The sequence below is a fragment of the Erpetoichthys calabaricus genome, chromosome 6, assembly GCF_900747795.2.
Source record: "Erpetoichthys calabaricus chromosome 6, fErpCal1.3, whole genome shotgun sequence".
NCBI lineage: Eukaryota > Metazoa > Chordata > Cladistia > Polypteriformes > Polypteridae > Erpetoichthys > Erpetoichthys calabaricus.
Window position 1 is genome coordinate 168,109,388 of NC_041399.2, and position 15,387 is coordinate 168,124,774.

The 15,387-nt window shown below is 37.7% G+C and overlaps 2 protein-coding genes across 6 annotated transcripts in view; one reads left to right on the top strand and one right to left on the bottom strand.

Annotated features, from left to right (window-relative positions):
• The window catches only part of pitrm1 (pitrilysin metallopeptidase 1), an 827,899-nt gene that overhangs the window by 663,413 nt on the left and 149,099 nt on the right, over nt 1-15,387 (bottom strand). The gene's annotated exons all lie outside the window — the stretch shown is intronic.
• pfkpa (phosphofructokinase, platelet a) overlaps nt 1-15,387 on the top strand; it is a 116,480-nt gene that overhangs the window by 23,521 nt on the left and 77,572 nt on the right. For all 5 annotated transcript variants that reach the window (XM_051929333.1, XM_028804104.2, XM_051929334.1 and 2 more), the window contains one exon: nt 712-785. In XM_051929333.1, coding sequence (XP_051785293.1) covers nt 712-785 — 74 coding nt within the window. The remainder of the gene's footprint in view (nt 1-711; nt 786-15,387) is intronic.

The following is a 15,387-nucleotide window of genomic DNA, read 5'->3' on the forward strand; positions in this document are numbered from 1 at the left end:
CTTTGCAAATAAAACAGTTTGGAAAATAGAATTCTACAACAGCAACATTGATTTATATAGCACATTTTCATACAAACAATGTTGCTCAAAGTGCTTTACAGAATGTCAAATATGTCATTTCATCATCCCACCAATAATGGTGCCTTGATGAGGTGGTGGTGGTGTAGATTGCCACAGAAAAACTGGAAAAGACAGCAGAGAAAAGTAGAGATCAGTAAAGATTGCAGAGCCCCCTGATACCCCTGTGACCATATAGTCTATTAGGTGTACAACTAAAATGTAGCTACAAGAAAGCCAAATTAAAATAATGGGTTTTTAGCAGTTTTTGTAAATGTTCGACAGCATTAGCCTGGCGAATTTCATTTGGTAAAGTATTCCAGGTTTTAGATGCATAGTAGCAGAAGGCTGCCTCACCACATCTTTAAGCTTGGCTCTTAGAATTATAAGCAGACTACATTTAGAAGTTACAATTTGGAGTGTATGGGGACAGGCATTCCAGAATATAGGACGGAGTAAGATTATTTAAGGCTTTGTAAATCATTAGTAGTAGTTTACTACTAAAACTCTATAAAACCTTCTGAATTCAACCATTCCTACCTATTTTTGTAAATTATGATTATTCTGATTCCTTGAATGAAATCAATGTTCTTATCAATCAATGTTTGTTTCTGCATTTTTTATATTCTAGAATCTTTTTATTTTCCCTTTCAGGTATGAATGCAGCAGTGAGAGCAGTTGTGCGTATGGGAATCTATGTGGGAGCTAAAGTCTATTTTGTTCATGAGGTAAAAATTACACTTATTTTCTCCAATATCAGTAGCATATATCTTTTTTGAATGGTAAAACAAAACTGGCCTTTATAAAACAGTAGCTGAAACTTTTTAACTAATTAAAAAGGAAAATGCAGTGTATTTTTATGATCTAATTTTAACTATTTGTACAAAATTATGAATTTGCTTGTGTCATGTTTTCTGGTTTTAGAATAGAGATGGCATTAAAGCATTTATGTCCTTAACTAATATCCTTAATAATATTAAGTCATTTTTTGTGATATGACTCACTGTTACAAAAATATTTAATAAACAAAAATGTGTTATATCCTTCTTTGATTAAGTAAATTAACAAAAATGGAAAGTGCTCCAGTTTTCAAACAGTTAATCAAGTCCCTGAATGCTCTTGTATATTATTCCATGTGCAACTTGTCTTTTCTGGGGAGGTTTATACTGCTTTTTGTTCACCACTGTCATTAGCTCTACTATTCATTGTTTTTTTGGGTCATTTTCTTTTCCAAAAAAAAAAAAGTTATTTTAATTAGTTGCTATTGTGTGCTGAAGGCTGTGTTTCTAAGGATAACTTATGAATTGCATGGTAACATGTATTAGTTTTCAGTGATAAATGGTTACTTTGATGTTGTAGTCAGAATAGTTAATGCACATGTTGTCATTGCCCCAACCAGGACTTTCTTGGCAGACAGTTTCTTAAGTACCAGAAAGAGATTTCACAGTAATTTCACTCTATATGAACTTCTCAATTAAAAACAAATGTAGCTGTTTTAGTGTACAGACAAATTTTATTTATTGCCAGTATGAACAAGAGGCAAGCAGGGTATGCTTCTGGAGTACATACTCCTTCCACTTTGTAACATACAGAATCTACTGTAATATATTTCCATGTGATTTAGCTAGTTATCATTACTAAACATTTCTCTGTTATTAAGTTGAAGTGACATTTGCAATAATGCAGGTAAGCCTCATAAAATACACTTTGTAAAAACGCAATTAGAAACATGTATCCCAGGACCTTAAACTACATGCAGTAGATCTCATTTAGTATATACTTTAGCAGTATACTGATTTAATGATTTAAGTTTCTAAACAACAAGAGTGAAACCTGTATAAGCTGAACAGGTTAACTTAGTATATGATAAATGAAAGGGGAGGAACAAAGAATTAAAGGAGCTTATTGTCTAGTGCACAGTTCAGAGTTAAGCACCACATCTAGTTTTTGTTCTCACTGCCAAGTTAGTCTGTGGCTCACTATGTCTCTGTACTGGATGAGTGTGTTAAATAATGGATAAATACATGGGCAAAATTGGTTTTGGAGTATCTTACACCATAATACTATGAAATCCAGAGTCTTATATAAAGAAGGGATTTGTGCATGACAGGCATTAGGGGTGGTAGAGTAATTGTGTGTGCAATCCGTTGGCTTTCTCTCACCCCACCTAAACTAAGCGCAAACATCAAGTAAGCAAGAGGAATTTAAAGAAAATTGCCTTAAAATTTACTGGAATTAATCCAGACTTGATCATAATACTTGAATCATGAAAATTGTTAAAATTCCATTTTTTCTTCTCTTATTTCCATATTTTACACACTCTTATTGTATTATTTTAAATATTATTTTAGATTGCTTCAGCCAGAAAACATAATATTCTTCAAATAACCTTTCTACATTCAGTTCAAATGTCTGAAATCAAATTATCTTAATCTTGAACTTTATTTTACTCTGACAAATAAAAAATAAATACATTTTACTATTTCAGGGAAAACTGAAATGATTTTTTATATGTTACTTACCCAGTGTACTTTGTAGTGGTGGGCAAAAAAAATTTGAATCTTAAGTTTTCCTTGAAGAAAGTACATAAAAGAGATTCTCATAAATGGGAACAACGGTGGACAGTGGCAAACATGAAAATCGTCCATGTAAAAATGAAAAGATAAATCTCATGTTACTTGTGTTGCATTATCCACATTTCCTTTATACAGTCGCTAGTTCAATATATGTAAAATGAATACATTTTAGCTAAAATGTCATTAAATAATTACTTCCTAAATTATCAGGGACTGTGTAAACAGTAATCTCACCAAGACACACAGGAAGGAATTTTTGACTTGAAGACCCACTACCTGTCATTCATTGGTCAAGTGTCCTGTCTTTACACTACATGACTAATGTAAGATTTTTATTCTTTTTTACATGGACATTTTTCACAACGTTTGCCAGTGTTCAGCATTGTTCACCTATCAGTCCTGTTTATGAGAATCTCTCTTATGTATTTTTACAGAGAAAATATGAGATTAAAAATGATTCTTTAGCCATCACTATAACAGAGCAAGTAACATTAATTTTTGAGTGGAGTATTTCTTTAATTGGGTACTGATTTGAATGTAGTAATAGGGGGATCTGCCCCCTGCTCGCTTTGCTCGCCAACCCCCGTGCGAGCCGTACGTGCTAGTCATTTCCCGATCTGTCGCTTGCAACGAATCGTGCTGTGCTTTTGAATAAATACAAATATCATCTCTGTTTTTGATGTCTCCATTTTTCGAAACTATTAGCGTTGACAATTCGTCACATGTTGGTTTATTATATATGTGAGCGTGATCTTTCAGCTTCATATAGAAATCCAAGAAAACTTCTTTGTCTGTGTTTTTCAGATAAATTTCGTGTAAAGTGCGATACTTTTGGATGTATGGATTTGTATGCATTATTGGCTGTAGAATTCCTAATACATCCGATCGTTTAACTCTTTCGATTCTATGTTGCATCGCTTCTCTGTGATCATAAATATAAACCTGACCGAATTGTGGTTTCTTTGAAATGAAACTTGTAGTAGCTTTAATTGTTGCGGGACCACAGATTCTCATAGTGTATGGTCCTGAATCGTGTAAATCTACATTTTGAGCATTGAATGATGCAAACACGAACAGATTATTGTAGATTCGGATATTTTGCCTGTAGTGTTTGTGGATTTCACTTTCACCAAATTACAAATCTTTTATTTCTCGTGTATACTCCTTTTCATTGGGAAGAAACACTACTTTTCCCTGATGGCAACATGAATTAGACGATCTACAAGTCTCCGACTTAAATTTTAAAACCAAAACATTATCTACATACTTCTGTCATATGACCTATGTCCATATATTCAATCTCTTTTTGCTGTTCTGTTATTTCACGAAGTAATAATTTCCGTTTGTTAGCGCTGATGCAATCTTTACTATCAGTTTTTTGAGACTTTCAAATTTTAATACTTTCATAATCTCTAACCTGCGGTGGGTTGGCGCCCTGCCCAGGATTGGTTCCCTGCCTTGTGCCCTGTGTTGGCTGGGATTGGCTCCAGCAGACCCCCGTGACCCTGTGTTCGGATTCAGCGGGTTGGAAAATGGATGGATGGATAATCTCTAACCTGCTCTGCATGTGTGTCGCACAAACATTTTTGAACCTCCTTACGATGTTCTACTTTGTCTTCTACTCTTTGGCTTTTATTTCCGCCCCTGCTTAGACTTGTTAGGTTTTCAATTCCACTTGGTCCGGGCTGATTATAACTTTCCTTATTTTCCAAATTTGCACTTAGATTATTATTTTTATTTTTTGAATTCTTTTCTCTCCAACACTTTTGGGCCACTTTTCGACACGCTGCCCTTTTCTTCTTCGCTTAGTTGTTGACGTTTCATCTATAATGTATAAAATTATTGTCCATAAAAGGACTACATTGAAGGAAACAAATAGATTGTATGTGTTGTATTAAAATGAGGAAAACGTAAAAATTTCTAAAAGCTGAGAGCACAGGAACTGTGTCTGACAATAGCATTCACACGAATGAGAAGTGAGTGGACTGTGGGCGTGGTTAAATCTCTTGGCACAAAGTCTTGTCTTGCGGGACTTGAAATTATCTTTCTGAAAAAGTCTTGCTTTGTCCCAGGATTTTCTTATGTAATAGAGAGATATGCTCTTAATTGTTCTTTGATTAATGCTTCTTTGAGTAACTGGCAAAAATATTTGTATGAATTTCTTGATTGAATTTGTAGGGTCTTCATTTTTTCCAACTTTGAGAACTTGTCTCAGCCCTGTTTAGTTGTACAATATTCAGTCTCTCTTTTATCTGGGAACTGGGAGCAGGCATTTGACCTCTGCATTTGTGTTTGCCATCAGTTTAGTGGAAACAAAAAAGCTGCCAATAGGTATACAGTAATCCCTCGCTATATCGCGCTTCGCCTTTCGCGGCTTCACTCCATCGCGGATTTTATATGTAAGCATATTTAAATATATATCGCGGATTTTTCGGCTGCTTCGCGGGTTTCTGCGGACAATGGGTCTTTTAATTTCTGGTACATGCTTCCTCAGTTGGTTTGCCCAGTTGATTTCATACAAGGGACGCTATTGGCAGATGGCTGAGAAGCTACCCAGCTTACTTTTCTCTGTCTCTTGCGCTGACTTTCTCTGATCCTGACGTAGGGGGATTGAGCAGGGGGGCTGTTCGCACACCTAGACGATACGGACGCTCATCTAAAAATGCTGAAAGATTATCTTCACGTTGCTATTTTTTGTGCAGCTGCTTCCTGAAAGGACATGCTGCACGGTGCTTCGCATACTTAAAAGCTCGAAGGGCACATATTGATTTTTTTATCTGTCTCTCTCTCTCTCTCTCTGTCTCTGCTCCTGACGGTGGGGCTGTGAGCTGCCGCCTTCAACAGCTTTGTGCCGCGGTGCTTCGCATACTTAAAAGCAAACAGCCCTATTGATTTGTTTGCTCCTTTGAAGAGGAAGATATGTTTGCATTCTTTTAATTGTGAGACTGAACTGTCATCTCTGTCTAGTCATGGAGCACAGTTTAAACTTTTGAAAAAGAGACAAATGTTTGTTTGCAGTGTTTGAATAACGTTCCTGTCTCTCTACAACCTCCTGTGTTTCTGCGCAAATCTGTGACCCAAGCATGACAATATAAAAATAACCATATAAACATACGGTTTCTACTTCGCGGATTTTCTTATTTCGTGGGTGGCTCTGGAACGCAACCCCCGCGATGGAGGAGGGATTACTGTACAAGGTAATTCCTGCCACTACCAGAGGAAAGCATTCCAGTTTGGCTGTTTGAGTACATATTCAGTCCCATTTCATGTATTTACAGCATCAGATATTCATAACTCCTTAAAGAGAATTTTCTAAACTGAGAAAACTAAATACTATGCTGTCAAGTAAAATACTAGAAAATAATGCACAGCAGCAAGGACCCCTGTTATAGGTTTATAGGGCCTTTACTGTTATGTATGCAGAGTACATTGAAATTCTCATTTGCATGTGCTACACATTACAAAGGAAAGAATAACACTGTCTCACATCAGTATTTCCAATGTACAGTATATGAAAGGTTGTAGTTAAAGTTAAGATCTGTAAATGGCAACTCCACCAAACATTATTAGGCCTTGGTATAAAATAAACCAAATTGCCAAAACAATTGAAATGGAATTAATTTCTCTGTTTACTACAAAACAGACAATGGTTGGCATCATATAAAAATGAATTAGTATGCTGTATCTTCTGTTGTGTATGCATAGCTTGCCCTGGATGACATTACATTTTCTGTGTCTGTCTACCCTTTCACTGGCTATGTAGCAGTTGCTGAAGTCCTCTCTAAGATATAACAGTTATTTTACCTGCTGTAGATCTTGTATCTGAGGCAGCACTTTTTTTCACCTGCAGATTAGTCTAAGGATAAACACTTAGGCATTGTCTAGAACTTCAGATTCACACTGGGTAAAACTGCCTAGATCTCAAACAGGTTCTACATACTATGTTGTCATTATAACCTCCACAGATTGCTGCTTTCTCCCCAGTAACTTTCAACACTTATCAAGTGATTAATTCCTGGAATTTGAATTATAATATGACTGTGAAGGGGACCCTGGCGCACACATGTTGCTACCGCTTTTCCCTGTCATCAACACTTTTCGTTAAAATTGACATTAAACCTAAACTTTTTGCAGTTGTTCACTTTCTTTTATTGTATGTATAGTTCATGGATGCAATTGACTTGAACTGTGTTGATTTGGATTTACTTTTATGGGCTTTGCCTTGACTGGGTTTGCAGCCTCAGGGACAAACGAATCTTTCTGTGGCACACTGGACGAGCCCTATGGACATTTCTTTGCACCGTGACGATCTATGAGCCAGGAATGGTCTGTCTTCTTGATTATATTTTTATACAACGATTGCTCTCAATTCCTTTTATACGTGCTTAATGACTAAGAAATGATCCGAGGTTTACACCCAGCTGGATGTGGCTCTGGGCCATCCCGCCTGTAATACCCAGCATTATATGTATGTGGCTGTATGTTGGAACCTCCAAATTTTGGTATCTTCATGTGCATTTTGTAATATCTCCTACTATGCTTTTTCTGCTGCTTGCCGCTCATCTCCTCCTGTCTCATCTTCTCTGCTGTGCTGTGCTGCTTCTCTGCTACTATCATTTAATTATCTCTCTCTACTATGATAAAATACTCTCGTGACAAACTCCTTCATATTAAACAGTTTGTCCAGAGCAAATAGTCAGACTGGAATGTCCTAAAAGACAATGGTATTGTGCAGCGCCCGAAATATATACATCGCGGGTCAGGAAGCTGCCATGGCCGGGCTGCGAATGAATATGCCATCCTACTCACAGCTTTGGAAATAGGAGTGTCAGTGTGCCAAATCAGCAATATGTTAAAATAAACTGTGGTCATGGATCTGCACACAACGAACTCACATCGGCTAATATTACATTGTTTAACTTAAGATCTCTTAATGCCAAAGCACTGGTGCTATCAGAATTCATTACAGACTCAAACCTTGACTTGCTATGCTTAACAGAAACTTGGCAAAAAACAAATGATTTTACATCTGTCACGGATGTGACCCCACCCAGATACATTCACTTCACGGAGCCTCGCAGCTCAAGACAAGGCGGAGAAGTCGCAGTAAGTGCTAAATCGAACTTAAACATCAAAAAAATCCCCATTGACAGTCCATTGTCTTTCGAGTGTCTGGCTCTTAACCTAATAACAAAATCTGGTCCTGTCTCACTTATTGTTGTCTATCGTCCCCCGAAATACAATGCGTCTTTTTTATCTGACTGAATTATTAACCCACATAAGTTCATTTTCCCAGAGAGTCATTCTTCTTGGTGATTTCAACATCCATATTGACATTACTACATGTAAACTGAGAGATTAATTCCTATCCTTACTGGACTGTTTTAACTTGGTGCAGCATGTTGATTTTCCCACCCACTCTGGTGGTCATATACTGGACCTGATCTGCACATCTGGATTATCTGTCGGCAACACTTATAGCAGTGATTTGGGACTCTCTAACCATAAAGCAGTGCTTTTCACTGTCTCATTACCTCTCCCTCCTCTTACCTGTAAACGTCAAATTTATTTCAAAAACCTTAAAAATATCTATCCCTCTGTTCTTGCTGGATCCATTTTTGATCTTTTTCTGTCTTCACCTATTCCATCAACACTAGATTGTCTTGTTGACCACTATAACTCAGCCCTTCATTCAGTACTAGATAAAACAGCTCCTTTAAAACATAAGGAGGTTTCCTTTAAGCATTCAGCTCCATGGTATATTTCAGAGCTACGATCTATGAAAGCAACTGGCCAATGCCTTGAGAGAATGTCACGTAAGACTGGCCTCACTGTTCACATCCAGGCTTTCTCTGACCATCAAAGGGCTTACAGGGATGTACTAACTGCAGCCAAGAACACACATTATGGCAGAATGATTGAAAGTGGCCATGAAAACCAGTTTTCTTCTCTGTAGTTAATAAATTATTTCAACCTGTACCTGGCCCAATTACCTCCTCTTCTGAAGTCTGTGAAAAATTCCTCCACTTTTTCCGCAATAAAATTAAAGATCTAAATAATTCAACTAACATAAATCCATCATCCATTCTTGTCTTCCCACTCCATCCAGCTCCTTTTCTAAATTTTCACCAGTCACATCAGCATTTGTTAATGACCTGCTACTTGTGTACTGGACCCCATCCCCACCACACTTCTTAAATCCTGCCTTTATGCCATAATCCTGACTGTTACGACAACATCCCTCGACACTGGGTTTGTGTCAGCCACTTTTAAAATCGCTTCTGTAACCTCCATGTTAAAAAAGTCTGGTCTTGATGGTGATGATCTTAACTTTTTTCAGCCTATTTCCCACTTACTTTTTCTGTCCAAAGTTCTTGAGCGTGTTGTAGCCTCCCAGCTCACCAATTACTTAACCTCTAATAATTTGATGGAACCCTTTCAGTCTGGTCTCAGGGCACAGCACAGCTGTGAAATTGCTCTTCTTCGGGTAACCAATGATTTGCTTATGGCAGCAGACTCTGGACAAACCAGCATATTAATTCAGTTAGACCTCAGTGCAGCATTTGACACTGTCAGACATGACATTCTACTGTCCAGAATGGAGAACATGCGGGTATCTCTGGCACTGCCCTCCAGTGGTTCAAGTCCTATCTGACTGATTGGCAAGAGTTTGTTAGTCTTGGCAACAGCAGATCCAGCTCAGTGCCAGTCACAGAAGGAGTTCCTTAGGGCTCTGTCCTTGGTCCTCTTCTCTTCTGTATTTATATGCTTCCCCTTGGCCATATTATTCATAGCTGTGGACTGGGTTATCATTTTTATGCAGATGACACTCAACTCTATTTCAATGTCAAAAGTGCAACTTCATCAGAGTTTTCTCAGCTCACAACTTGCCTCAGTTTACCTCTCTGTCCAGGTGCTCAGGATAATTTGTGTGTCTATTATATCACAAATTAGGTTATTTGTTAAGTTTTTCTTTTAGTATTGAATTTAGTATTTTACTCTGGTTTATTGTTCTTTATTCTATTTAATGCTTTGTTATCTTTGTTATTGTTCTATTCAGGAAAACATATCCACCTGCTGTTTTTTTTTTTTTTCTAAGACTCCATGAAGCGCCTTGAGCATGGGAAAGACGCTATATAAATAAAATGTATTATTATTATTATTATAATTACTTACATGAAATCACTTTGTTTTTTGACTTAACAGCAAACAGTCAAGCATAGGTTTAAAATCACTTTTTCATCTATTAGTTGAAAGCTATTAGGTTTACAAAATGTTACAATAAGCCAGCGGTTCTCAAACTGTGGGGCGGCACGAAGTAATAAAAAAGGGGGGTGCGAAGACGTGAAAAAAAGAAAACAAGAATCGAAAATATGAAAAATACATCTATTGAAACCAAAACAAATTAACTTAAACTACATTCTGATACTAGAAAAATAAATATAGAGTTAGATAAATGTTGATAAGAGTTAAGTAGGTATAATAAAATATGCATCTATGATGTATCATTAATTAAAAAAGAACAAATTGGTATTAGTGGGCTCCTTTCAAAAAAACATTAGGGGGGCGCGATTAAAACTGTTATGAAAACTCAGGTCGCAAATACTTAAAGGTTGAGAAACACAGCAATAAGCCATCATTTTAAATAGCTTCATTAACAGAATTCACAATTACCAAAGTGTTTTACAGAGGAAATGAAGTTACAATAACATCAAAGGACTGCTTCTGCTGTAGATTCTTAACTAAGCTGAAAGTCGAGCCACACCCAGATCATTGTGTGTTTCCAGGCTAAAGAAAAACAGTAAGCTAATAATCCTCAGGTTTTAGATTCAGTTTTACCCTTGGGACCCACCCTAAAAGTGAATTTAGAAGATTACATCATAAAATGCAGCATGATTCTCTTTGAATAACTAGAAGCAGTACATTTATAACAGATGTTACAAAGACAATTAAGGCAATTAAAGTACTAAGGAGAAATCAGTGTTAAAGCATTGGAAAACAGCATTATTGTTTACTGTATGAGTACATGAAACTAATTGTAATAAGGAAAGTTAGAAATGTCAAAATGCAACAGGTGTAAGAAAATAGCCAAGAAGGAGGTGAACTATGTTAAGAACAGCTAAACTAGAATAGCTTTTAGTGAAAAGAAAATGGCATATACACTGAAAACTTGGTGTCTGTGATGAAGTAAGTAACATATACCAGGGACTGTAGGGAATATTTACGTCTTTTTAATGAATTGTGAGAGCACAAAAAATAATATATGCAATGCTTAAATAGTTTAAAAGCAACAAAATTATGAGAAACAGAACTGCATTCTAAACCTTAAATATACATTGCACATTAAAGCAAACACTTAATGTCTAATATTTAGTGGTCAATACAAATTTTGGAAAGTTTCAATAAATGGTAAGTAATTAATATAAGTACCATCATATTAACTGATCATGGTTATTACAGACCTGTTAATTTTTTATATTGTGTATACAATATATTAAAGTGATTATGAAGTGGGGATTTGGTGATGGTGGTGAGATGGTTAGCGTTGCCTGCCTCATGGCTCCAGAATCCTGGGTTTTGTTTATCTGGAGTTTGAATACTCCCCCCAGTGTGTGTGTATGTGTTTTTTCATGTACTTGAATTTTTGTCTCACGTTCAAAAAACATTTATGTTAGATTGATTGATATTTCTAAACTGGCATGAGTGGGTCTTGTAATAGATTGGTAGTCCATCCAGTATTACTGAGTTGTGTCTGATGATGAAAGGATAGGTTGCGGCTCTCAACAGTGTGATTCAGTAGCTCTGCTGGACAGCCAATTGGATTGCAGGTTTTGTCATTTGGTATACTTGAGTCAGATAATCCTCCCCCCATACTAATCTTAACCAAAGTGTAAGAAGGTGTTATCATTGATATACAGTAATCCCTCACTTCTTCACGGTTCACTTTTCGCGGATTCACGACTTCGCGGGTTTTTAAATACAAGTGATTGCCCGCCTATCGCGGAAGTTATGTTCCAGACCCATCAGCAACAGGAGAAAATCTGCGATATAGAAAGACATTTTAAATAAACATTTTTATAGTTTAAGCCTTAAAATACCCATCCCACATGCTTTAAACACATGTAAACTTATAAAACACACTTTGTTAACACATATGATATGTGGATGTCGGGCTAAGGATATGAGTAACATCTCACTATTATAAAACATTTTAACTTCACGCAAGACAAGACAGTGAGACAGGAAAATAGGTGCTGTACAGGCTTTTAAATTATTGACATGCAGAGCGACAAGCAGCACAAAGCCAGCACAAAGTCCACTTCTCCTTAGCGTTCATTCAGCTCCCCACCCCGTTGGCAATGCGAAGTGGCAGGAGCATACTGCGCCTCCGGGGAGGGGGGTTTGAGCGAACATGCGTTCAGCCCTCACACACCCCCACTCCTCCTCCTCCTTCCGAACGCGCAGAGCGACAAGCAGGCATTTTGGCAGAAGCAGCACAAAGTCCATTTCTGCTCAGCGTGAGTTCAGCTGCCCCCCTTCACAAAGCGAGTGCAGACACATCGACGTCTGATCGCTGCGTGCAGTGTGCAGTGTTGGTCTGCGGTGTTTAAGAATGCAGAAAGTGTTTCAGAACATAGGAAGTGTTTATAAGAGTGTGGGAAAGGTTAACAAGAGAGTGAGAAATGTTTATAAGAGTGTGGGAAGGGTTTATAAAGCCTTAAAATATGTATAAATAATAAAATAAATATAGGTCGCTACTTAGCGGATTTTCACCAATCGCGGGGGGCTCTGGAACGTAACCCCCGCGATAGGTGAGGGATGACTGTATAATATAAATCGACAACATTCTCAATGGAGTGGAGCTCTGAAGATCAGCAATTAGGGTCTATTGGATTAAGTGGGTTTCGGAATTTGGGGTTTATATCTATAAAATCGAATTTTTTTTCATGAACACTTTTTGCTAATATGCTACAGAGTTATGTAAAATGTACATATTTGACAGCAGTGCAGCATATGGCACCTTAACTTACAAAGTTTTTGATAAGGAACCCTGTTAGGCCGGGTTTATACTTCACGCAAAGTGACGCATGCTCCAGTGGAAGCTTCTGCTACGCAAGCGTTGTACTGTTTATACTTGTGTGCGTACTTTACGTAAATCTGTATGATTCCACCAGGTGGCAGTGCGAGATATCATCAAGGTGAGAAAATGTTTGACTTCGCTGTGTTGTGAATTACCTGAAACATCCGTTAAATTCCGAGGACACCTTGCCACAATATCTCTGAAAAGGATGGATGTTTAATGATTACATCCATCAATCCAGGGATGCACCCATTCCAGCTAGCACTAGGCACGAGGCAGAAGCAATCCCCGGACAGAGCATCAGCTCATCGCAAGGTGAATACAAGCTCTCACATACAGTAGCGTCGTTTTAGCATCACCAAATCCCCAAACCTTTGTATCTTTGGAAGGAGAGTGGAGCACACTGTGGAAACCCACCAGGAAAACATGCAAACTCCAGGCAGGGAACTCCAGGGACGTGACTCCCTGAAAGAGAGCAGCACTACCGCTCCACCACCATGCTGTCCCCACATGTGTTATTATTAACAGTTGTGACAGATAGAGGGCGCTGTTACACCTTGAACCCTCAGACCACTCGTCAGACACCAGATAAAATCCAAATATTGAATTTATTATTATAAATAAGTGCACAAAGCACCCTCCACTCCACAATACTCAATAACCAATCAATAATAATCACAAATACAATAATCCTCCACTCCCAGCAGCTCAGTCACCCTTCCTCCCAACTCGGCTCATTGCTGGGATTTCCCTGAGTCCTTTTAAAGTCTTTGACCCGGAAATGCTTCTGATCCCCCCAGTCCATGTGATTCCTAGCACTTCCGGGTCAGATCAAAACTACTCTTTTCTTCAGCCCGGAAGTATATCATTTCTTCCGTTTCTGCGATTGTGAATTACTTCTGGGCTATATGGAAAGTATAAATCCCTGGGCCTCCCTGCAACGTCCCCTGGTGGCCCCCATGGTATCCAGCAAGGCTGTGACGAAAGACTCCAAGTTCCATGATGCCCTGCTGGAATTCGGGGCCCTTCCATGTTGCAGGGATGGCTCCATCTGGCAGCTTGGGGGTGTTGGCCGGGATATATGGCTGGCAATCCCTCACACAGTATTCATTATTTAAATGAAGCTAACAATTTATCTGTAAAATGTAATATACATAGTTTAATGTGTTTCATCATGAAAGTGATATCAAGTATAAATCTGAGGATTTTAAATGTGCAGAGAGCTGGAATATTATAAATTTAATGTGTTTGGCAATTGCTGTTTTCCGCTGCTGTCAGGAGGAACCACGTAGCGATTAAGAACTGGATCAGTTTTAAGATGATGTTTACGACGGTCTACTTCGGTGACAATATATACTACAGGATTAAAGTAGATGTTTCGAGATTAAATTTCCACTTTAATCACAAAATATGCCTTTTCACTGTATCCCTAACTTTTATTTCTCTGTGGCTTAAATACGCAGCTGTACATTCTGATATTGTTGTGAAGGTGCAAAAAAAAAAAGAGAGACCTTTAAAATGTTTGAACACTTGAATATAAAAGCACCTCGAATGCATTTGTATGTCGGCATTTTGCTTTACCACATCGAACCATTCATCAAACATTCCAGCATGCACATTGATCCTATAGGATCCGCAAAGCATCTTTCTGTCACATGTAGATAGTAAACAGAGACTCTGATGTCACGTTCTGACTTTATCACACTGCTCCTCCACTTTATCCACTTTTTTCCGGTACTACAACTCGCACACATATTGAATTAATTTCTGAGGACGTGCTCAGAGGACACGTTAAATTAACACTGGGAACGCGTGGCAGCCATGATGTGTGAAGTATAAACCAGCCCTAAAAGGACAAATAATTAAACTATACAGCAGGAATTCTGGGTGCAATAGAGTGTCTAGAAAACAAAACTTAATACTAAGGTATTTTTCTGATGTCTGAAATATGATCACATAAAATACGGTGCAGTAGCTGCTTCCAGTAATTAACTCCCTTAGAATACATTTTGGTTAAGCGCTGCCTTTCATATCTACTGTAGCTTTGGACATTTGGAGCTCTGGCATACCCTTAACATTTTATAAGACATTGTTGAAACCAAGGACAGATGTACTTAAAAACGTTGCTGTTGAATCATCAACAGGATTATTTTAATAGGATACAAAATTACTGAATAGTTACCAATTAACACAAGCTCAGTCTTTTAGAGATTTATTAAGTGGGTGAGAAAGAACTGTCCACCTTAATAAATGGATAAGGGCCCGTGTGTTCATCCAGTTGTTCTGTCTATTTCCAAAAGATGGTACATTACAAACATTAGCACTGATTTTATGAATTCAGTACCAAATGGCATAACCAAATGGTGCACTACAAACATGAATGCAAAGACTATGTTGATTACTTAGATTTCAACCCGTCTTAGACGGTTAGCACAGCTAGTTTAGCAAAATAAAAAGATACCGTGAGAAAGATAATCCAGTTGGTAACAATGAGTGAACAGCAAGGTCAGAGAATTTAGTGTGTTATTACCAAATATTTTTCCTAATGTATATCCCAGAGTTATTATAAGTTTGAAGACACACTATTGAATGTACACCACTCAGTTGTGGTTAAAACAAATAAGATGTTATGTAAACTTACATCCATTGTGTGAGATATCACATGGTAGTCTG